A 23,778-nucleotide genomic window follows, 5' to 3' on the forward strand; every position below is an offset into this window, starting at 1 on the left:
CCACACCGGAAAATTCCGGTTAAGGAAAAATATTGTACAGAATTCTCTGGATAATTAGTTCAATTTCCCAGTTCCTTTTGCCAGAATAGGTCTAAGCTGTCAGAAACTCAGATGTTCAATAAGTGACCTATCCCAAATCAATCTCCAACTCTGTCTATTGTATATTGCTGTTTAGTCATCATTTTTCCTAACCCAGAAAGAAGACAAAATTTTGTTCATTTACATAGTTTATTGTTGTAAACATTAAAATTGTCTTTCTCAAAGAAAGAATTTATCAGGAAAAAAAATCAGCGTCTCTAACTGTCATACACCATAGAAAAAAAGGCAGTGACTCATATCGTGTGCCATACTGGAAATATACAAAGAAAAATACTACAGAATATGGCACTATTAAAATTCTTACTCAAACATAAAATAATATATTAACTGACAATCTTAGACATTAAAACAAAAAACAAAAAAATTCAAAGTGCTCAGTAATTTCCAGGGAGTTATGTATATTATAAGCACTCTGGAAACGGTCAAAAGCTGCTGCATGCAAGTTCTGTTTAGCTTTAGACAACAAAATAATCAAGATATAAACTTTCTTTTATCAACATTAACGGTACATACAACACTTACAAACAAGGAATGTTGGACGGTGTTACAAACACTATGTGTCCCTTTTGTCAGGATTTTCTGATGTGTAATACTTGTGCCCACCTATTTTACAATTGAGAAAATGTTTAAGCGCAGATAACTACCAATCTTTATAAAATCTAACAGACTACATAGTGTCTGAAATACTATTTATATAATATAGACATTACTGAAGTAGCAAGTGCCTATAACATTTTCAACCTAGAATCAACATGCTTGTCCCTTTTTTGTGGTTATTTCTTTTTTCTTTTTTTTTTGCAAACACACTTATCTTTTAGAATTTGTAATATTTATTCATAAATAGGCACAAAATAATTTAAAAAGCCAAACTGCATTGGGTAAATTTACAAGCCTTCGCCTTCTTCAACTCATGCCACCCACGCAACATTTAGTTTTACTATATATTACAGCTTTCTTTACAGCAGAAAACTTTGAAGTCTTTTAAAGGGCAATACTTGTGGGTCCCCTTACAATGTGGGTGTGTGCGTGTATGTGTCTGTGTGTATTACGTTTGTCTTAACTGCAACAACCAAACATGGCCAAATGTTTTCCATCATACATTAAGAAGCTTCCTTCTGAACAATAAAATGATTTTTAAACTGATAATAAAAAGTTTATACCACTGTATTGTGTGTAGTCCGTGTTCTAAATCCAGGATGCCCCGGAGCCAAAATGCCCTTTCAGGTTCTGCCTGCAGGTTAGGAAATAGTAACAGTTTTTGCTTTTGTTGTTGTTTGTTTGTTTGTTTTCTTTAGAGATCAAGGGCCAAGGTGTATGGAAGGGGTGGGGGCCGGCTAGAGCTGAGGCAGCTCAGGGGGATCTCTCTGCCCTTGTGACTTGCCCCCTCTGGACAGTTTTGGGTTTCTTTCCAGTTCCTTTGAAGTGCATGGAAGGAGGTCTTAGAAAGGTAAAGTGTCCAGGAAAAGTTTGTCAATTATTGCTGGTGGTGGTACCAAATCTTCCAGTTTCAGGTAGAAAATGCGCTGTAGCCCCTGCGTGCAAAGCGTACGGAGTTCTGGAAGCTTCCCCAACAGTTTGGACAAATAGTTGGGGCGGTTCAAGCCCCCATTGTTGAAAGTCACATGGTCTTTGAGACAATTTACAATCTTGTTTTGCAGCTCCTCCACTCTCTTGGGTTCCTTGAGACCGTGTCTCTCTGCAGAAAACACAACCAGAAACAAAAGAGGAATGCACCGAGCAGTTAGTTAGCTGACAGGACCAGGGAGGGTCGGCAGGCAGCAAGGGAAAACCGGGACGAATCCCACTGGGCAGTTCTGGAGAAGTGCCCTGTGCCTGTGGTACTGACCTGTGACCATAGCCAGGGCAGCAATGCAGGAGAAGGCAGAAATGTCGATGTTCATATTCTGCAAGTTGGAGGAGAATTCAACAATGGAATCAATCCATTCCCCAAAGCCACGAACGCATTGCAACCTGTGCAAGACCACCCCATTGCAAAAGATGAGTTTACCCTCCACTGGGTTGGACCTGCAATTAATACCAAAGAGAGGGGGAGGGGGAGAAAAAGAGAGAGAGAAAAAAGCTAAACAACTAATTACTTGAAGAGCAATAAATGAGGGATTTAAGAGGCACCTAATTACCAAAGAGTTAATAAAACGTAGGCCAGTGGACCTTGAAAGGGTTTAATTTCATAACAATCAAGAATGCCCCCTATCCCACCTCCATTCCATTCATCTAAGGCTTCTGCCCTCACTCCTTCCCTTCTCTTCCTTTTATCTACTCTCCTTTCCTTCCTTTCCCCCTCATTTATTTCCCATTCTGTTCTCCTCTCTTTCCCCCTTTTCTCTCCCTTTTCCCTTTCTTTTCCTTTCTTGATTCCTCTCTTCCTCCATTCCCAACCTTCCTGGATCGCCCTCTCCATTTACCTGTATGCTAATCTCAGCACAAATAGTTCTAAGAAAGCCGATTCGAAAAGCAGGTCCTGGTCGGCTTTGGGCAGGTCAGCGAAGCCCGGGATCTTCTCCGCCCAGCCTCTGATGATCTCCATGGAGCCAGTCAGGAGATCATAGAATTGCTGGATATGCTGGGTGTCATCTCCACTCATCTGATAGTCAGGGTTCGCCTGGAACTGGAATTTCATTTTAAAAAGCACTTAATGAGGTTCTCTAAAATATATAACCCGTGAAATTGCTAACCTCGTTTCTAGTAGGGGAGCCAGGTTTTTATAACAATTAAACCTCTCTCTGACCAGTAAGGAAATTAGATGTTCCGGGGCAATTAATTCAATTAGGGATGGTGCTATGAGGTCGCTGCTTTAAATATGTAAATTACCATTTCCATACAGACTAAATACAGTGCCAACCAGCCCTGGGAAACGTTCACTCTTATCTCCACAAAACAATTGACACGTTAGTATTCATGCCAGTCCCAGAGTGGGTCTCGAGCAGAGACGCCCTTTGCAAATCTCAGTAAAATTGCAGTGGCTTCTAGGTTTGCTTCTAGGTTTGCCCGGCACACTTCCTCCATTTAAAGCGCACACATTTCTCACGGCTGGGGTAAAAGAGGAATCTGACCACTTGATTCCCCCACCCACTGCCATTCCTTATACCCACTTCTCTTCCCCTTCCCTGACCCGGGAGGAGGCATCCCTCACCCTGACGGCACCAGAGAGAATGAGGATTAAAGCATCTCCATGGAGGACTGGTGATAGAACCCACGTGGGGGCTTTTGCACTGCCTCTGGTTTAGGCATCAGAGGCACTGGTGTGTGTGTGCGTGCACGGTGGTGCTGGGAAGGGGCCTCACAGAGGTTTGACCACTGTGGCCTACCCTCTCTTCCTTCCTCTGCCCTGTCCTCACGTCTGCAGCCCTAGCAACGCCATCTGTCTTCTGTGGCCCTGCCCAGAGCCGTGAAGCCACAGCCTCGCACGCTTCCTTTTATCCCTTGGGCCTGGGGGTTAGTGATGGGTGTGGGGAAGGGGTCCTGCCCATCTGTCAGTTGTCCGAAGGATCCCCCCCACGCCAGCTTCTTACCCTGGAATAGTCCAGGCTGGTCATAGCCGGGTTGGAGTCGACATGGGCCCTGACGAGGGCACTGATCAGACTCACCGGGGGCGAGGGGGGAGAGGGCTCCTGTGGGCTCTTCGGTTTCGAAGGTAAACGACCTCTCCGGCCTTTTAAACTGTCTGTGCGAACCACTGCAAAGGAATCGCTGGGTGAGGGCAAGCAAGATCCAGCTGCTGCCTGGGCCCCTCCCCGGGGGAAGGCCGCAGCCGCGGGGCGCCCGGCGGGGCGGGGCAGCGCCCCACCGCTTGTAAAGCCTTTACTGACAAGAAGCGTAAAAACTGGGGGGTTGTTTCATGTCTTCTTCCCAATGGGTCGTATAGTTAAAGGCGGGAAGGGCCTGGCGGCTTTCTCTAGGGCAGGATGGGCGAGCAGGCAGCTGCCGAGTCGTAGAGGCCAGAGGCCGGTGCGGGGGAAGCGGGAGGCCTCCTCCCCGCCCCCGCCCCGGCTCTGGGAAGTGGGTCTGGGCTAGGAGCAGCAGCTTCCCAAGGGCGCAGACTGGGGAGCGGGCTGCTTGCCCCAACCTACCTTCTTTGACCATCCCAACAGCAAGGCACTTCTGAAATCTGCAGTACTGACAGCGATTCCGGCGCCGCTTGTCCACTGGGCAGTTTTTATTTGCTAAACACACGTATTTCGCGTTTTTTTGCACCGTGCGCTGCAAAAGGAGACAATATAGGCCGGAAAAAAAAAATTTTTTTTTCTCTTGAAAATCCAACAATTCAGGGAATCCAGACACAATTTCTGAACGGCCGGGATCCACACACCCTCCCCATAAACAAACACATACACAACTCCTTTTTATTTTTTTCTTTTTTCCTTTTCTTTCTCTCTCTTTTCTTTTTCCTCCCCCAGGGCATTTAACAGAAGAAAATTGATAGCGTTAACATTTGAGCTAACCTTGCCGCTCCTTGCTGTGTTTTATATGCCAAGAGAAGGAGAAGGAGACGCTCAGTAAATACAAATCCGTGGGCATTCATATTATTTACATTCCTTAGAGACCTTCTCTATTTAAAATGATAAGATTATTCAATCAGGATGGCGAAATAAAGAGATCACTTAATTTGACCATAGGGAATTCTGTTCCACTTGGTTAGCTCAGACACGGTTCTCTGTCCTAACCAATTTCAATTTGAACAGAGAAGACAGCTCCTAGCACATGCAAATGACCCTCTTCCAACTCAGCTCCGGCAACTTCGGGCGGGGGTTCGCCGGGTCGGCTGCGTGTGGGGGATGCGACCCCGGGTCTCCCGGTCTTCCTACTTCCCCTTCCCAGGCACCCAGAAGCCTCCGCCGCAGCCCAGGGGCGGCTGCAGGGCAGCCCCCGTGGACCCCGGGAGTCGGACGGTCAGGGGCCAGTTGGCGCCGGGCGCCTGCACCCCAGTGGAGCCAGCACGCTGAGGCTCCGGGCACTAGGGGGCCCCTACCTGCCTCCTCCGCCCCCGTCCTGGCTCACCTTAAAGAACCCTTTGCAGCCCTCACAGGTGCGCACGCCGTAGTGCTGGCAGGCCGCGTTGTCGCCGCACACGGCGCACAGCCCCTCGTTGGAAGGGGAGCCCCGCGACGGCGGCGAGGGCACCTGCGTGTCGAGCAGCTGCGACGCGTGGCCGATCTGCAGGCCGGGGAAGCCCATGGACGCGGGCTTCCGGATGGGGTTGGGCACAGCGAAGGTCTGCCCGTCCACCACGTGGTGGCTGCTCGCCGGCTCCGGGTTCATGGGGACGTGCAGGGGCCCGTCGAAGCGCATCTGGCAGCTAGACACGGGGGTGCCGGGGGGCGACTGCTTAAAGGAGAAGAGGGAGAGGCGGGAGACCGGCGTTTTCCTCTGCTCAATCATGTGCGTGGTGGCCACGTAGTTCTGGTGGAAGTTGTGGAGGGATCCTGGGTCGTCCCACATGGGGCTGTGCTGCACCTGGAAGCCCGGGGTGGTGGGCGTCGGGGGAGAGGAGGGCTTGTAGTAAACCGACCCGGAGTGCGGCATCATCTCCTCGGACTGGGGGGGCAGGTGGCTGTGTTGCTGGTAGTTGTGCATCTGAATGTCTTCTACCTTAATGGAGGACTGCTGTCCGGACAGGGGCATTTGGTACAAGCAAGGTGGCTTGACGTCGTAGCCTGTGCTGTAGTTGTCCATAAAGGTACTGAAGCTGGGGAGAGAAGTGGTGGCAGTGATTTCAGTGTTGGTGAGGTCCATGCTAAACTTGACAAACTCTGGAGTTAAGAAATCGGAGCTGTATTCTCCCGAAGAGTGGTAACTGTAGCTCTGAGAAGCGGGGCTGGCTCCTTGAGGCGAGGACCCATACTGCGCCTGAACACAAGGCATGGCTGGAAATGAAACAGGGTAATATACACTCAGCCTGGTCAACTGAACACTTTCTCCCGGGCTCGGGTACACCTGGAGCTACACCGGCAGCCCGCGGCGGTCAGAGAGCACGTAGGGGCGCGAGAGGAAGGGCGGAGAGTGCGAATACTGAGGAGCGAAACAGTGCAGGACAAGGAAAGGCTGATCCAATAAAGACCCAGAACTAGAAAGCTATTACAGTCTCCATTCCCGGATATTTCCAACGCCTCCCCCTCCGCCCCCTTTCATGGGCAATCCCGCTTCAATGAGCCTTTCCTCTGAAGCTCGGGTTCAGCAAGCTCAATCCAGAAATCAAGTTGAATTGCACAATGAGAAACTTGTTCCCGAAGGCGATGGGTCGGGGGAAATACTTAAGTTACAGGGTTTGCTGGGAAAGATCGCATTGCCCTGTTTCTTGACGTTTACGGAACTCGGGGGAGGGAAAGAAAAAAAATGAAGTTGCACTAACCTTCAGCTGAGTTACAGGCGTTTTCGAGAAAATTAAAGGTGGACAGTGTCGTAATTCAATGAAGGACAAAGTTTCCAAGATTTTTAGAAAAGCAGTGGAGAGCCCAGCCTGGCAGATCTCCTCCCTGAAATAAAGACACAGGAAGCCTTAGGGTGACTTTCCGGACAGATTTGGCTGGGCATCTGTATCACCAGGCAGGCCCTTCTATGCCCTTCTTGATTGTTTATTTGGAAATTAGTGTGCAGCCTTTATCAAACAGCATTTAAAATGAATGTCTAAAAGAGATGGCTGGAAACAACAGAAAATTTCACCCATTGACTGTGTTGATCCTTGCAGAGAATACCTCTGAAGAAGGAAAGGTATTCCATGTACTTATTTATGATGAAATAAATTGGCCCCTTTACTGGGTGTTTGGGGGCAGTGCGAGGGGAGTGTCATTTCCATTTTAGTTTAATTCAAAACTAAATAAGAAGAAACTGGGGTTTAACAAAATACAGCATTGGAACCTTCTCTTGAATTTTTTTTTTCCTGTGGTGAAACTGGCTTTTCATCTAGGAAGCAGGGAAGGAAGTAGAAGTCAAGAATATAAAATGTGAAAACAATCTCTTCCTTCACCCCCTAGGAGTTACAAAATGTTAGCAAGGCCCGGGTAGCCCTGAAGGCAATCTTAATGGAAGCATCTGGATTTCCTAAGAGCTTTTGACGGAGCACTGGGTTTGGGGATACAGGTGAATGGGCATTCACTTCTCCAGGAAATTTGTCTTTCATCTTTAATGGCCAAGAGGTGGAAACAGGGGACCCTATTTTTTCAGGAGCATCTTAGTCAGTTGCAGGGAGAGGGAAATGCTGCATATCCAATAGTGGCACCGGTGTTAGAAGCACCTCTCAACATAGCAAGCTGAGCACCTTTCCTATCCAGCCTTCCACAATCTGCTTACTTGCTGGAACAAGGCATTCTTGTGTCCTAGTACTTTTCAGATGTTCCCACTTGGAAGGCATTCTAGAGCATAGACGATTTTATTACTAATGAAAAAGAAAGCCAAACATCCAATTCTGTTCTCCTCCCCCACCACCACCCCCCTCATAATCTTGTTTCATGGAGGAGGGAGGGTAACCAGAAAAAGTAGAAAGAAAGGAGACTCTTGACCCTCACAGCCCTTGACAGATATGCCTGTGCTGGATATTAACCCTCTGGTAACTTCGCAGCTTCATAACTACTCTAAATAGCCTGTCTCTCTGTCTCTGCCTCTCTGACAAACTCACAAACACAAGCGCGGCATATGTCAAAACCAGAAATTTCAAGCAACTTAGTAACAGGTCACTCTACCAACCGCCCCTCCTTACTCAACAATACCCAAGAGACACGGGCACGCTGGCCAGCCGCGGTGATACAGTTCCCAAGCAACACATAAACTGAAGAACTTTCACTCTCCCTGTCACTTTGTGGGCAGCGTCCAGGTCCCTCGTATACACAGGACTTGGAGTCTACGTGTCCAAAGACCACAATCAATTCCGCACCAAGAGCAAACTTTGCGCACATTTCCGCGTGTTAAGTCCGCAGCTCCCGAAACTGTGCAAGCCTCCCTTTCACGTCCACCAATGAGGAGCCTGGAAGCCTCTGTTGGGTGGCAAAGCAGGAGTTCCGACAAATGCCCTCTGTAGCTGCGCACACCTACTCCCCATCCTCCGGCCCCACTCGCGCTCCGCGCCTTCGGCGCCCACTTCCAGAGAACCTGCACCACACAAGCGGGAAGAAGAGACGTGCAAAAACAGAAAGAAGGATAAAAGAACGCGAGCTGTACGGGCTGCACCTACTCACTTAGGAGTTCTCCGTGTCTCTCTTCATTCATTCAACTCGGCCAAAGTGTAGTTCCCTCCGGGAGTCGGGGTGGCAGGGTCGGGGAGGGGTGGGCGAGAGGGGCGAAGGGAACGGAGGCGCCGAGAGCGGGGAGGGAGCAGGGGAAGGCGGCGGCTGGGCAGGCGAGCGGGACCGCGGAGCCTAGCGCGAGCCACCGGGCGGACTGGCCCTGGCCGCCAATGTGCCTTTGTTTATGTGGCTCGCGCTGCCGCTGCCAACATTCACCTAAAGTCTCCGCGCGTCAGCGCGCGTCAGCGGCCTGCCGCCCAATCGCCGAGCCGCCGCGCTCCCCAGACTCCTGGCCGGCGCTCGCTTTGGTATATTTCCGACCTGACGTCACGAGCAGGGCCGATTTTAAGGTGGGAACCGTTTAGGGTTCACCTTGGTAGCCAGCTAGGGGTTTTTTTTCCCCTTTTCCGAAAGAGGTGTGACCTCTCCACTCAGGTCCGCGCAGCCCACAGAGCCTCGACATCTCACCTCCCCTCCCCCCACCCCCCCACCCCCGGCCAATCCCCGCGCCGCCGCTGCGGTCCGGCAGCTCACAGGTGGGGGAGGGTGCAACAAAAGCCCGAGCGGAAGGGGACCCAGGCGTGGGCCAGGTAGCCAGCACCTGGAATCGCACGAGACGGGGCGTGCCTGGCAGCGCCCTAACCTCGCCCACCCACAATTGCCATCCCCGTTAGCGGAAGCGAGTACAGATGTCCCATGACACGAGACGCTCGGAGGGCTCAGGCAATTGGGGTGGGATTTCCCTAGTTCAGTGCATCCCTTTTTTCTCTTTTTTCCTGTCCCCGGCCTTCTCTTCTAGCATATTCTCCCTCTCTCTCTCTCATACACACACGCACACACACTCCAAGGTGGAAGAGAGTAGGTATGGCCTATTTTCCATGTTCCCTTCTTTCCTTGCAGTGCTCACGTGCGAGGGAAGACGTGGTGCGTGGGGAGGGAAGCAGAAAGGAGAGGGTAGCCAGTGACCCAGCCCTTCAGGGACCCCAAAAGTCAAAGTGAGGCGTCACCCACTTTCCTTTCTCAGACAATGCAGCCGAGCGCCGGGCAACAGGTGTGTTCTGCAGAAAGGTGCCCCAGCCTCACCTTTTACCAACTCTCATACTTTGACACTCCTGGGTGCCCATCAACTCGTGTCTTTCCACGAGTTTTAGGGAAATAAATCTACCCTCCTCTGAAGCACAAGGGCTCTCGAAGCTTCAATCTGGGAGCCAAGAGGGAAAGACTAAACATAGGGGAAGCGGCGGGGAGAAGGGGGGGTCTAGATCTCTGCAAGGCGTACGGTGTGTGCGTTCAGCCTTCCCAGGAGTGGGGCCCGGCGGGCGACCGGAGCTCGCCGCACCCCCGCAGCCGCCCCAGCCGCCGCAGACTCCGCTTCGCAAGTCAATCCACCTCTAAGCTGAGGGCGCAAGGCGCTTTCTAGCAAAGAAACGCCGCTTCTCCCGGGAGCAAGCCCCCTTTCGGGTCCCTGGGCTCGAGCTGGACGAGCCTCGGGGCTTCTCCCATGGGGCTGGGGAGTTAACGGGGGAGGGAGGGTTCGGAGGCGTCCCCCTCCTCCGCCCAAGAAGACTTCCAGCCGCCCCTCCCCCTCGGCGTAGCTCGCTTCCAGGCTCGGGGCCCCTTTGCACCCCCCCCCCCATCCTGGTGTTCCCGGTACAGGCGGGCCGAAATCGCCGTGGAGCTCTCCGCCTTACGGTGCCGCTCAGCTCTAATCTGCACCCCAGCCTTTGCCCTCTCCCGCCGCCTCCTGCTCCCCGGCGGCCGGAGAGGCGTTGCCATCAGGTGCCCCGAGGCTGCCCCGAGAAGCCGCAGGCTCTTCTGTACCGCATCCTCGGGAAAACCTACATGACCACCTTAAGTTTCCCCCAGATGTTGCGACTGCCGCTGCTGCTGCTGCTGCAGCCACCGCTGCGGCTCAGCGGTGCCCTAGCGGGCGCGAGAAAAAATAAAACCAGGAAGTGTGTTTGAGAGCGCGCGCGCGCGCGCGCGTGTGCGTGCGTGTGTGTGTGTGTGTGTGTGCGCGTGCGTGTGTGTGTGTTGGGTGGTGGTGGGGGGAATGTTGCGGTGGCGGGTGAAGGTGTGTAAGTAGGGGGGTGAGAGGAGGAGGGCGAAGAATCGCTTATTAGCATGAGCTGGGTAGCGTCAGCGCCCTGTGGGCAGAAACGATTCCACGCGAACGAAAGGGAAAAAGTGAGAGTTTGGAGAGCAGGGGAGAAGGAAAGCGGTGGGGGTGGCGGTGACGCAGGGGCTCAGGCATTGACGCACCCGCCGGGCTGGGCCCAAAATAGCAGCAGCTCTAGCTCGGTGGCGCCCTCCCGGGTTCCCTTCCCCTTCCGCAAGGGAGCAGGACGCGCGGCCTGGGGGAGCTTTCCTTGATCCCAGGGGTGGGCCAGGCTCCCAGCAGCTATTTTCAGGCAGTCGGAAATTCAAGCGCAGCCATGCTGGGGTGGCAGTTATTATTTTTTAATATATTCCTAGGAAGGCGGGGGCCAGGAGAACTTTAAGGTTGTAACCATCATTCTCCAAACACCAATACGCAGATCTAAGTAGGTACATTCCCTCCACACGCTCCTCCTCCCTTAAACCATTTTAAAAAACACTTGGCTTTAGCCTGGGTTGAGTCTGCGGGCAATTTGAAAATTCTCTCCCAGTAAGTGGGAAAATGTGCTGGAGTCCTTAAAGTGAGCTCCAAGGAAGACAAACATTGTAATGTGATGGGTTATTCTATAACAGCAACCTGTCGAGTCTGGCTTCTTGATAACAGAGCTTTTGCTCAAGTCTTAAGGCACCCAAGATTGAGACGCAGTTTTCACAGCAGCTTATTATAACAATTATTAGTAACCGAAAATGGATTGAATAAATATAACATAAAAATGAGAAAAAAAAGGTGGCTTTTTTTGCCTTCTATTCTACAATCCACATGAATTTTCTCTCTCCTCAAATTCCTATTCTAGCTCCCAGGAAGTGTGTCTTCTTAGGAAGACACACCGGATGCAAGGCGGATAAACTCACTTAAACCCATTATTAGGTAAGCTATTTCTTGGGTTGGTATTTTTCGTAGGGCTCAGATGTGCTCGGGGTGGAAAGGATCCAGCAGACGCTCAAAGCTCCAGACTCCTGTGTCCCCACCAGATTCTGATGGAACAGTCTCAGTAGAAGGGCCAATGTCTGTAATTGACTGATCCTGTCAGTAGGGGGCCTGACTCCACAACGTTCATGAAGATACATCACACACACACACACACACACACACACACACACACAAGCACATATACACACACAACTAGCTATTTACTACTTAGGCCAAGCCCCAGGAGAGCTTGCTGCAAGCCAAAATATTCATATTCTGCTGGAATTCATAAATAACTACAAATCTTTGATTCTCTTCTGTATTTCTCAAAAAGGGAAACAGTTTAACACTGGAATTAGGCTCACAACAGATTTTCTTTATTTCCTCCTGTCCATGTTTAACTCACTGTTAGCTCACAGGGAGAAAAAAAAGTCAAAATGGTAATAAAATCTTTCATTTTATCACTAAGCAGTTCAAATTTGGCATTTAGTTTGGAAAAATAAAAGCATGTTTTAAAATCCTATGATTACATGTTTAAATAAATTATAGTTTAGAAGAGGATTCCTGTGGGTGTATTTGCTCGTACATAAGAGAATGCTTTTGTGCATAGAGGTTTAATTACACATATAATGGAATCAAAATGTAGAATTGAACAACCTTTTAGAAAATGTTCAAATGATGCTCTAGGCTAAAAGAAACTGAAATTCTGCATTTATATGACTGCAATCCTGCAAGATTCTTGAACATAAATAGATTCTTGAATATAAACTATTTTATAACTCGATTAAAATGACAATAATGTTTCTTTCAGGGCCCAGAATCTGATATAACTTTAAATTATTGCCATGTATAAATACATAAAGTTACCCCAAATGAAGGTCGGTGTTCTTAACAATTTACAATAAATGGGAATAAAATTGATCCTATCCATAAGTAGGTCCTTCTTTTGAAACCAACTAAAATAAATTACAAAATTATTATTTCTATCAATATACAGTATTAGATGACCTCAGAAAAAGCATATAGGAAAATAATGTTACTATGTTATCTTTTATGATATTAGCCAATATTAAGTAGAACATATTGGTACATATATAGAAAAAATATTTTCATAAAAAAACAATGTAAATAATGCATACTCACATTAAACCAAAGTATTTATTTTATGCAAGGCTAGGCAGATTATACTTAATAAAATTGAGATTTTGGTATAATTTAGAAAGCAAACATGGATTTAATTCCATAGGATTTTGTATCTTAATGCATGGGAAAGGGGTCTTTAGGGATTTATTTCACTATTCTCCCAAAATGTACTCAGAGTAGCCCTTAGCTCTTACAATTCAAATACAGTAAACAGATATACCTGTTATGCTATAAGAATCAAGGTAACTTGAAGACATTTCACAATAATATTAGTTAATGGAACCTATGTTAAGCATAAAATGAGACATATTTTAACTTATGTTTGGACAATTTTCATGGCATTTGTTGCCATTCAGCAGGAAGTTTTACATTAGTGATAGAAGAAATAAATTTTCACTTTGAAAAAACTCAGTTTCTGAAAATACAAAATCATTTTTTAATATGGAAGGTTTTTGGTTATTTGCTTTGCCATTTCACTTGCATTAATAAGATATTAATCAACCAATCATTTGTTCCTCTTTTATGAGATGCCTAGAGAATAAGTCAAATGCTCAGCTGGTAATTCACATTTTGGGTAGTTGTGGCTTTTGCTTAGTTTTACCCAGCCCATTTTTCACTCCAAACCACTTAATGCAAAGACTTTAAAAATTGTTTCTTGCTTTGATACAGTACTCAGTTCTAGAAATGTGGAAAGATGTGCAGAAGAAAACAGCACTCTTTTTTTCTAGAAGCATCTACTTATAAATTAAAATTCTAAAACTGAACATATGGTAAAACCTCATGCCACTCAAAAAGTATTTTGCATAATAAAAATCCTTCATCTTTTCTCTAATTCTTGACTCTCAGTAACTATCTCCTAAATATTTACTTTAACCACTTAAAATTTTCTTTTTGTTGTTGTGGTAAAAGACACATAACATAAAATTTACCATCTTACATTTGTAAGTGTACAGTTCAGTGATGTTATATACAGTCATGCTGTTGTGCACCAATCATCACCATCCACCCCCATAACTCTTCATCTTATAAAACTCTAACTCTATAACCATTAAACAATAACTCTCCATTCTCCCCTCCTCCCAGCCCCTGGCAATCACCAATATTTTCTTATGGAAGAATTCTTCTTGATTAAGCAAGGAAAGGTTACTTTGGTTTTAGATTTCCTTGCTGATTTCACTAAACATGGGAGTCATTAAAATGTACAAAGTCCTGAAAGACACTTTAAAGATTCTGAAAATAAGTTGCTATATGCTAAGAATATATCGCGGACACTTGAAATTCTAGAAGTAGCTGATAACATTAGTAACCACCACAGTATTACACAGGATTTTCTTTTAGTAGATAAAATACATACACTTTGCAACAGTTTTCATATGTATATCATAGCTGGTTAGTTTTTGTTTTACCTTTAATGATAAAATAACCATTTTTGATTTTTTTTCCTCAGACTAACTGTCGTATAGGAACTTCTCAATTTAATAAAAAATGAAGACATGTTATTGATATATTATGACAGACATATATGCCCTTTTTTATCATAATTCTGCAATTATCAAGCCTACAATTTTAACACTACAAAAGTAACTTATAGCAAGGACCCTTATAGTGATAAGCAATAAATCTAATTACCATATCCTTTGAATAGATGTAATATAAATTTCATTGCTCACTTAAAAGTTCTAAAGTTAACAGCATAAACTTGAAGTTGAGTAATTAAGTAATCCTTATATAGACACTTATTAAAGTATTTATACATATTATCTTAAATCTACATCTATCATTTTGCCAATTAAAATTAGGACTTTAATTGCAATTAAGTAATTTAATTGCCAATTGAACAGCAAAATTGCTAAGTGACTAATTTTAATGCCTATTTTAATTACCAATCATGACTGGGGAGGGAGCTAATCAAGTTACATCAAGCAGTACCAGAGTAATGATGTGAAGAAAAAAAAAAGTAGAACAAACATTCAAGGCTACACGCTTTAAAAAAAAGAAACATAAATTAAATAAATGCAAACACAATCTTATAAATGTATAAAAATACTGTATTTCAATATCTGAATACAGAACATGAAATAGAGCAAGATTAATTAAAGAAGCCTCTGTCCATCTTCAAAGTAAGGAACACCAAATCAAAATTTTATGTGGTATTTACGTGGCCACCACACTAACCCAGGTAAAAACAAAGCTGCATATAGTCGAGAATAAAAGATTGTTTCCTGCTTGGCTGGTTAAATATTTACAGATTGACAGTTTTTTTAAAACATGTTTAAATGAAAGTCTATAAAAGAGAGAAACAAGTTTCCAATGCAGCAATGTGGTTTTAAGTTTGAAAAGCAAACAGGGCCAGGGCAGTGAGACTATATACTCTTTCCTGATGGCTCTCCTCCCCACCCTCACTCACTCAAATGAAGTGTACCATTAGAGGTCTAATGCCTATCCATAACTTGTCCTATATTACCTTGAGAAAGGCATAAATCTGTCCTATCTTAAATATTTTAAAATACATTCATAGGTTAAAAAAAATTAGAAAGCATCTAGGATTACATCACAATTAAAATTACTTAGAGCATGGGGAATATACCTTGTCCTAATAGTATTTCTTAATTTTCAATTAAAATATACCTGCCAGCTCAAGATTAAGACTGTAAACCAGCAGGCAACCAAAAACTCTGGTGAAAATCTTGGCCAATACAAACACATTTTCAAAAGTTTTCATATTCAAACAAATTCTCAGATCAGCAATATGGAAGGGCCATATTGAAAGAGGGAGGTGAAGTTGGGAGTTCAAAAGACAGGAAGTGATTCCCTGGTAGACAATAACAATACCAGTACTTTCCAGCTATAGGGATCACCTTGGCAGTCAGCCACCTCATCTAGAGTAACAATGGACAACCATCAAATCTTTGTTTAAAATAAGTCATGATGCAAGATACATATCTTGTTTTTGCTACTATATATGTATACCAAATATACACATAGTTTTTGTCTACAAATGGGCCCAAAATTATTCACAATGTATGTAGTATAACTTCAGAAAAAGCAAATATTGCTGCTTAGGATTTTATGTACTAATGGACTTGAATTCCGAAATAAAGCACAGCAGGACTTTCAGCCTGGCTTTTGAAGAACATGTTAATAATCATGGGGCTTGACAGAAGCCTGCAATATCTGCTCATGACAATAACAGCTTTATAAGGAGAGTTCTGTGTGACTGATTAAAGGACACACTCACTGTCTATTCAGAAGTCATGGAGATGGAGTCATTATTGACAACCTCACTACTGATCAAGGTTAAAACTCATTGAATGCTGACGCTACAGAGAGAAATACAACCTCAGCCATTAAAAGATTACTAAAAACAGTCTCCAGTAAGGGTTGCCATAACTCAGATATATCTTATTTTGTTCTGTATAAAATTTTCTGCTATTTACATACACAAAAGATCTTATATTATTTGATAATCATTATCAAAATTATTGCCCTAACTCAAGCACTAGGTAACAAATAATCAGCCATTACAAAAAGAGAAAAAAAAGGAGAAATATTATCTTGTAATTTAAAAATGAATATGAAACTTGCATGACTGAAAATATGTATATTTTCAGACTATGTCCATTTTGTGTATTTCACTAGTTTATCAGTTCACATGAATTAATGTGGTTCACATATTGTTGGATGCAAAATCTTTTAAAAGATAGTATGTCTATAGCTTTTAGATATCCCTTAATAGGTAAAAGTTTAAAAACAAAGTTATCGTAAATTATTTTACTTTTTTTTTTACCCTTATTTCTTGTCTTTCAGTGTTGCCTCTCCGCATTAGTGAAGGAAAAAGGAGGGATACAGTAAAAGACAACCACGTTTATAATCTGAAATTAGAGCCAATCAATTAAATATTTTATTAATCACCAGGATATTTTTTTAGAAGACCTGTGAAATATTACAGAATCATTCCACTAGGATCTAACAGTGACCTCAGTATGCTGTCACTGACATTTTGGGGGGGAAAAAAACAAACGACCAGTATTACCACATCCAGGATTCAAGTCAAAGTACACACATAGCTGAGGGCGTGGAGGCGGGGAGGGAAGGGTATAGAAACTAGTTTACTAAGGAGGTCCTTCTTATCTTTCTTATATTTCATATTTCTAAGTACTTTTCCATAAGTTACTTTCCTAAGTTTAAGAATGACTGAAGTATAAAAAAACAGAATTTCAAATAGTTAATAAATGGTTTTAGGAGTTACATTGAAACGACTCACAGAATACATAATTTTCTTAGGAGTCCTTTAATTTTCTGATTCAGAAAGTACGGTGTTCCTAAAGACTGCTCTTAAGTACCTAGCTCTGGAAATCATATTTTCCATTTCTCCATACCCTCATCGATTAGTATTTGGTCAGCTGATTGGCAGTTACCAAGACAACAGTTTTGCTAAACTTTATAAACTTTCTCTATCAGCCAGAGGTGGAGGGGGGGCAAGACAGAAACGGATTTTACAGCCAGAATGGTATGACAGAGCCTCTCAAACTACAAATAGATGATACAAAATCTGAAACGGAGCTCTGTAGTTCAATTTATACCACAGAAACTGTGAGATGCTACCTTCCTGTTGTTATAACGTATCAGGTCAAGGGATATAAATTGTACCAGGTAATTCATTTTGCCATTCAGAGAGTCATTAAGTTCCTCTCAGAATATACGTGATTGATATCCCTGGAGGTGAAAGGCTAAAGGAACCATATGGCAACATGTTGCATTCCGTATGCTATCTGCCCATCCGTGCTTAAGCTGCCATTAGCAACATCTGTACCTAACTGAAATCCAGCTGCGCCGACGCCGGCTGACGGAATTGTACTTGGGGGGGAAATCTAGCTTAGCGCCATTAACTTGAGACTTAGAGTCTACGTACCAGGACGGATGGAAGCTTTCACAATTAGACGAGACGACACAAACGCTTTATTAAAGTTTAATTTTGAACTCCCAATAAGCGAAACTGCATTACAAATCGACTGCAATTTCCTAGAAGGCACAAGCAAGTTCTCTGCCTGCCTGCCACGTGCGAGAGGCTCCGGAGCCAGCTTCCCCAGCTACCGGCTGCTGAAAGGGGACGGTTCAGAGCTGCTCTCCACATCCCAGGAAGTCCCTAAAATCCTCGCCAGCCCCTCCTTCCGCGGGGCGGGGGCGGGGGCGGGGGCGGGCGAAGACCGAACCCGCGGCGAGGGGGCGGGGGGAGGACTCCGAAGTCCCCGGCGTTGGGAGGGAAGCAAGCGGTGGGAGTGGGCGGAGGAGGGGCGACGGGGGGGGGGGCCTGCGCGGGAGGGGGGCGGGGGTCCTCTAGTATCCCGGCCTCTCCGGAGGAGCCTCAGCTAGTCACGCAGAAGTTTCTCTTTCGCTTTTCGCGCTACACACCCAGGTTGGCTTCCTGCGGGCAGGCCAGGGGTCCGGAGAGCGGGGGAGGAGACAGGAGACCCGGAAGGGCTGTCCGGCGTCCACACCCACCCGAGGTCCCCTCCTCCGACCCCAAACAAAGCCCCCACTCCAGGTCCAGGATACGTTACCTGCCCGGCGCTCCCGGCCCCTCGGTCACCGCGTCCCCCGCTGGGCGCGCCTTGGGCGGGTCCCGCTCCCCGGGACGCACAAAGTGGTCGCCCCCGGCCGGCTAAATCCCACTCTCTTGTCATGTTGGGGGCCAAGAAGGGGGAGCGGGGGAGGTGGAAGCGGAGGTTGGGGCAAGGAGAACTGACTGATAAAATTTTTTAAAAAAAGAAAAAAAAGCAGCAGCCGGCGGGGCCAGGCCAGGGGCAGAGAGGCCGGTTACGTTTCGGGGGTCTCGGGCGAGAGGGAGGGGGGGTCGGGGAGCAGCCGCCCGCCCCCCTCCCCCCGGCCCCCAGCGGCGACGGCAGCTGCACACACAGAAGCCCATTGTCGCCGGCGCCCGGCGTGCAGCCCCGCGGCCAAGCGCGTCAGCGGCCCCGTCAGCCGGGCCGGGCTCCGTGACGCGCGCGCAGCCCGCGCTATAAATAACCCGCCGCCGGGCGGTTCGGGCGGCTTTCCAGTGACGCCGGGGCGAGGCGCGGGAGGAGGAGGGCGAAAGGAAACAATGAAACCGCCCGCCGCCCTCCTCCCCGGCCGCCCTGGGCGCTTCCCGCCGCGCTCCCCTGTCCCCGCCCCGGCCCGCCCTGCCCGGAGCAGAGCGCGCGTGTGGGAAGGACCTCGCAGAGCCTGCGTCCCCCCTGCCGGCCAGGAGACCCGGGGGTTGGGACCCATCGCTCTCCCCCGGGGCGGGAGGGCGGCTACTTACACACCGGGGAACGGGCCGGGGGAGGGAACTTGGCGACGAGTTTAGCGAATGGGTCGCCGTTTTACTTCCTCCCAGACTGATGTAAACAACTTGATGCTTGCTCCGCCGCTTTCCCACACCCATTCTAATACAGGTCGGGTGTGTTTATGGCAGTAAACCCTCACTTCAAAACAAAACACAACACTTCCCTCTTAAACGTTCTGATCTAGCGTATTTTAAAGTGTATGTCTGTGTTTGCATCTCATAGGGTTCTGCCTACATCCTACTCTGTATCCGGATTATATACTTCCTTTCCTAAATTCCACCGGCATCATTTAGCTAGGTTTTTGTCGGGCCAGGCCTACGTTACTGTTTTCGTTTGGGGAGTTGTATAAAGGGTGCCCAGTAGAAGCAGCTTGGGCATGGGTTCCAGGACTCATGCTTTCAGTCCCAGAGCCTTTTTGCATGTCTTTTTGGCCTTGAACATACCATAGGCCTTGAACATAGAACATTTGAATTTTCCAAAGTCTATAGTCTTTCAACGTCTTAGACTTTCATCAAGGCTGCCATTTAAAAGGGGCTTTCTCTATAGATAAATTTTTTCCGGGGACTTTCTGTCTTGCTTGCATATTTAGGCCATTCTGTCCCACACTCGGACACTCCTCCTCCCTATTAAGGTGCCCATGTACAACTGGAGGCAGTCTGTCTTCCTGGAACCATCAATTAATGGACTAGTAAGACAGTAGTTCCTCTTGAGCAGAAGATCTCAGATATATGAACTCCAGGTTTTCTGGGATGCTGATATATATAGTTTGCAGAAGCAAGCAAAGTTTTGAAGTGATCAGGCATGGATAGAGTGAGTTAAAAGGGCTGAGGAAGTGGCTCTTGGTTCACAATCAAGACAAATTAGTGTAGTGAAGGGTTCACTGGACCGGTTTTCAGGTTTTAATTCTATTTTCATTGTATCTCTCTGTGCCACCTTGCAGAAATCGCAGTCTGTCTCTGCTTCAGTTTCCTCATCTTCAAAATGAAGGACCAGTGGTTTCTAAGCCCCTCTCAACACTAGCATTCTAGGACTTTAAAGGATATAACTGTGTTCAGGTATAAAGTTACTAATGTGAATACCCAGTGTCTCATGGGAAAAGGATAACCAAATGTAGAATAATCAATTCAGTCTTCTTGCAGTTTCTTATTTTGTACATTTTTTCAGAAAGAAAATATATTGGGGCCACTTCAGAAAATGAATTCACCTGCACGATTAAAACTATATTAAGAGGGAAAAATAGTTGTCACTTTTTGCTCCATTCACATGACAGCAAACACAATTACAGTCTGATGATGTCTTAGGCCCTTTCCAACATCATATTCACCATGTGAGTGAATAAATTATGAGTAGCAAAATGTACTAGGACCACTTTCTCCAATTTTGCCCCCAAACCTGGCTTGTATGGTCTTTAGGAGGAAGTTTTCAATTGAAAGACACTAAATTGTTTATCAATGAGCAGTATTTATGAGACAAGCAAAAGTCATCTGATTGACCCTCACCAGAGAGTCAGAATTTGCCTTATTCTCCTGTCTCCAGGTTGGTGAAGGGAGAAAATATAAAAGCGGCAGAAACAAGTTTAGAGCCAAAGCATTTGCTTCACATAGACACCACCAAAGTGTGATCACAACTAAAAGTTAACCAGTATTTTCCCGGTTCCAAAAGCACATCTGTCTCCCTTTCCCATAAAATATTCTGTATCTCTGATTTAATTTAATTTTGTCTTAAAGTTCTTTCTTCTGTAGCTTATAAAGAGGTATTTTTCTTTCACTGCTACTTTCCTGAAACTTCCAACTTCTCACATGGTTTTTTTTTTTTTTTTAACATCTTTATTGGAGTATAATTGCTTTACAATGGTGTGTTAGTTTCTGCTGTATAACAAAGTGAATCAGCTATACGTATACATATATACATATATCCCCATATCCCCTTCCTCTTGTGCCTCCCTCCCACCCTCCCTATCCCACCCCTCTAGGTGGTCACAAAACACTGAGCTGATCTCCCTATGCTATGCGGCTGCTTCCCACTAGCTATCTATTTTACATTTGGCAGTGTATATATGTCCATGCCACAGGACAGGAATAAAGTCACATAGTTTTAAATTGAAACTCTTTCGCTTATTTCTTATCTTTTTTTCATGTGACCAGTTCCATACTCCATTATCCTTACCCTTAAAAGTTTAACAGAATGAGAATTAGAGTATCCAGGCTAAAATTGAAACATGACCAATTTTAGAGAGGTGAAAGAAGGCTTAGTTCTAGGACCAGTAGAAGTACAGTGAAATAACCAGTTTTCTCAAAGCAAAAGCAAAAAAAAAAAAAATCCAGAACAATCATGCTGAAATTTGTGAAAATAGGAGACTGAAAATGTGGAAATCTTTTATTTGGATCTCCTTGACACCATAAAACTTGTTACAATTTTTTAAACAGTGAATGTTTTAGAATGTGGATATTTCTTAATATTTCCAAAGTTTCTGTCTACCTGAAGTTAAATCCTTTGAAAAGACGGTACCTCTACGGTAACAGTATTGAAGAATTTATTAAAGAAACTATTGTTGCACTCTTGCCTTATTACTCATTTAATCCTGATCTATGTTTAGAGAGTTGTGCCAGCCAGGTCGAGGCCTCAAAGAAATGAGCACAAACATTTACCCTTTCCTATGCAGTGTAGTTTTGGTGATAGAAAATTCATTTGGAAAATATCATTGAAGTTATAGTATAAGCAAATTCAGTAACCTTTAAATAGATAAACAGAAAGCTACCGATAAAGTGATAATGGATTCTCAGTATTTCAAATGAAAAGAAAGGGGCAACCAAAGTTTTAGAGCTAGGAGCTTTCTGCATTTAAAAAGCCAAGAAATTAAGGCAGGCAGTGTTCTTAAAAAGAAGGTTGACTAAATTCAGCAAAATTAACAGGGCTTCCAACATCAGTTCAAAATATGAACATACATACATAACTGGCCCTCTATTTTTTTTCCTGATTTTAATGGTTTATCCCCAAGCTGTACAGCCTTTGGTAACTCCTTGATGAGATCCGTTATAAACAGTTTTGTTCTTCCTGTATAAATTATAACATCAAACCAGGATTTGTTAACAGTGAATTTTAAAAAATTCTTTGTGAGGGTTCAGGATCCCAGGCCTATTCGCTCTCTGATCCATTCCTGACTCTTCTCTCCCCCTTTCTGGTCTATATCACGGGGGAGCTGATCCTGCAAGCAGCGTTGCCCTGCCTTCCCTTAGGAGCTGGCTGCCAGCTGGGTGTGACCAGTGGTTAGCAAGAGCAGGAAAGGAGAGAGCTGGAGGATGGGAAAAGTCAGGATGTTCCTCACTCCGCCTCCCTGCTCTAGCTCCTGCCAAATGCCCTGTGACTTGACCCTGGGCTCCAGTAACATTGCCTTTTCCCTTTATTCCTCCGGCTTAAGAATCGTAGTGGCTTTATCCTATTCAGAATCACTGTTCTCTTTTGGGGTTCTCTTCTCTCTTCTGTCACCTGCTTTTACAAATTCCCCCTCTGTTGACTACTTAGAGCAGTTTCTGTTTTTCTGTTTGGAGCCTGACTCTATACATCCTACTGAAAGGCATTATTGGATGATATACATGGAAAACTCTATTATTCCTTGATTTTCTCTTGCTAGAAATTCTTTACTTTTAAATGTGCTATTTAGAAGTGCTAATAAAGGGTTCAGTCCTCAAAAAAGCAGAAAGAAACCCAACACATTTTTAAAAAATCAATTTTCCATGGTCATAATATTCAAAACTATAAACACAAAATATTATAAGCTTTACTGTTCATTAGTCAGAACAGGGCTATATTTAGCTGTGACTGATATATAAATTCCATCCTGAAAAGAAGAGTGGCATATAATACTTGTCAAGACAATTACGTCACACATCCTGTATAAGGGGTACTCATTCACCAGCTTATTTGCCAGTGGTCTCTCTGTTTTCTCATATCAGAGAGAGAGAGAGAGAGAAAGGGAAAATAGAGAAGAAAAGAAAAAAAACCTGGAACTTTCTGTATTACCAATTTGAAATGCCATGTTTGTGAGTCCTTGGGATAATATTTTGAAATCTAAATTATGTCTGCACTTTTTTTTCTCCCTGTATTTTCTGCTATTGCTTCTCTCCTCTGTAAGCAGGTCTCCTGCTAGGTATTCATTGTCCCAAGAAAAGGCAAAAAGAAAGGCAAACGAAAGTAATCTATGTGTATTTCTGGCTTTGTTTTATAGAATCCTGAATTCTCAGGGAAAAGGGTTTCAGGACACAGACTAAGTATCTTGAAGGAGCTTCAGAGGGAAAAGGGTTTTCCTGAATCTCGGAAGAGGATACCCACAGGCACCTAGAAGGGGAGAGAGAAACAGTGCATGTTCAATGATTCCTGAGGAAGAAGCAAGGAGCTGGGAGCTGATACTGGAGGAGTTGCTGAAGTACAGAATCCAGGGTAGACTTAGCAAAGGAGTCCCCTGAGGTCATGGTTCTAGCATGCACGTGTGTCATGGCAGATTAATCATCACACAAATACTACCTGGACCTCATTCATCTGTACCAGCGATTACATTAGTTCTTCCTCCCATTGACCAGTCAGCACCCCAAGTAGCCACAGTGACTGGTCAGGACATGTGTGGGAGCCACCAGGAACGATTTCTCCCTTTTTTTGTTCTCTGTGCTTGAGCATGGAAAGATGTAAACTGCCACCACAGGCAAGAGTCTGCGAGAGAATGCAGCTAACACAGAGAAAATGGATCCAAGAGATGGAGGGGAATTGGGTGTTGAAGACATTTGAGCCTGGATCAAGCTGTTTCTGGAGTGAGACCTATCAGACTCTCAAGTTATGTGAGTAAATCAGTTCTCTTTTAGGTAAAGTCAATTGGGATTGAATTTTCTGTCATTTGCATTGGAAAGGCTCCTAA

The 23,778-nt window shown here is 45.3% G+C and overlaps 1 protein-coding gene across 7 annotated transcripts; it reads right to left on the reverse strand.

Annotated features, from left to right (window-relative positions):
* Positions 1 to 281: 281 nt before the first annotated feature.
* Positions 282 to 18,139, reverse strand: NR4A2 (nuclear receptor subfamily 4 group A member 2). 7 transcript variants are annotated; one of them, XM_061200310.1, is made up of 10 exons: positions 8,286 to 8,512; positions 8,005 to 8,199; positions 6,467 to 6,590; positions 5,116 to 5,981; positions 4,188 to 4,317; positions 3,630 to 3,793; positions 2,523 to 2,725; positions 2,108 to 2,124; positions 1,946 to 2,003; positions 282 to 1,795 (listed from the first exon to the last, which is right to left on the reverse strand). In XM_061200310.1, the coding sequence occupies exons 4-10, from the start codon at positions 5,977 to 5,979 to the stop codon at positions 1,570 to 1,572; spliced, it is 1,662 nt and encodes a 553-aa protein (XP_061056293.1). In that variant the 5' UTR covers positions 5,980 to 5,981; positions 6,467 to 6,590; positions 8,005 to 8,199; positions 8,286 to 8,512; the 3' UTR covers positions 282 to 1,569. The 7 variants fall into 7 exon arrangements, with proteins under 7 accessions (XP_061056293.1, XP_061056247.1, XP_061056266.1 ...); XM_061200264.1 differs by having other exon boundaries at positions 1,946 to 2,124; XM_061200283.1 differs by having other exon boundaries at positions 1,946 to 2,124; positions 8,282 to 8,297.
* Positions 18,140 to 23,778: the final 5,639 nt, after the last annotated feature.

Source organism: Eubalaena glacialis, chromosome 1 (genome assembly GCF_028564815.1).
Source record: "Eubalaena glacialis isolate mEubGla1 chromosome 1, mEubGla1.1.hap2.+ XY, whole genome shotgun sequence".
NCBI lineage: Eukaryota > Metazoa > Chordata > Mammalia > Artiodactyla > Balaenidae > Eubalaena > Eubalaena glacialis.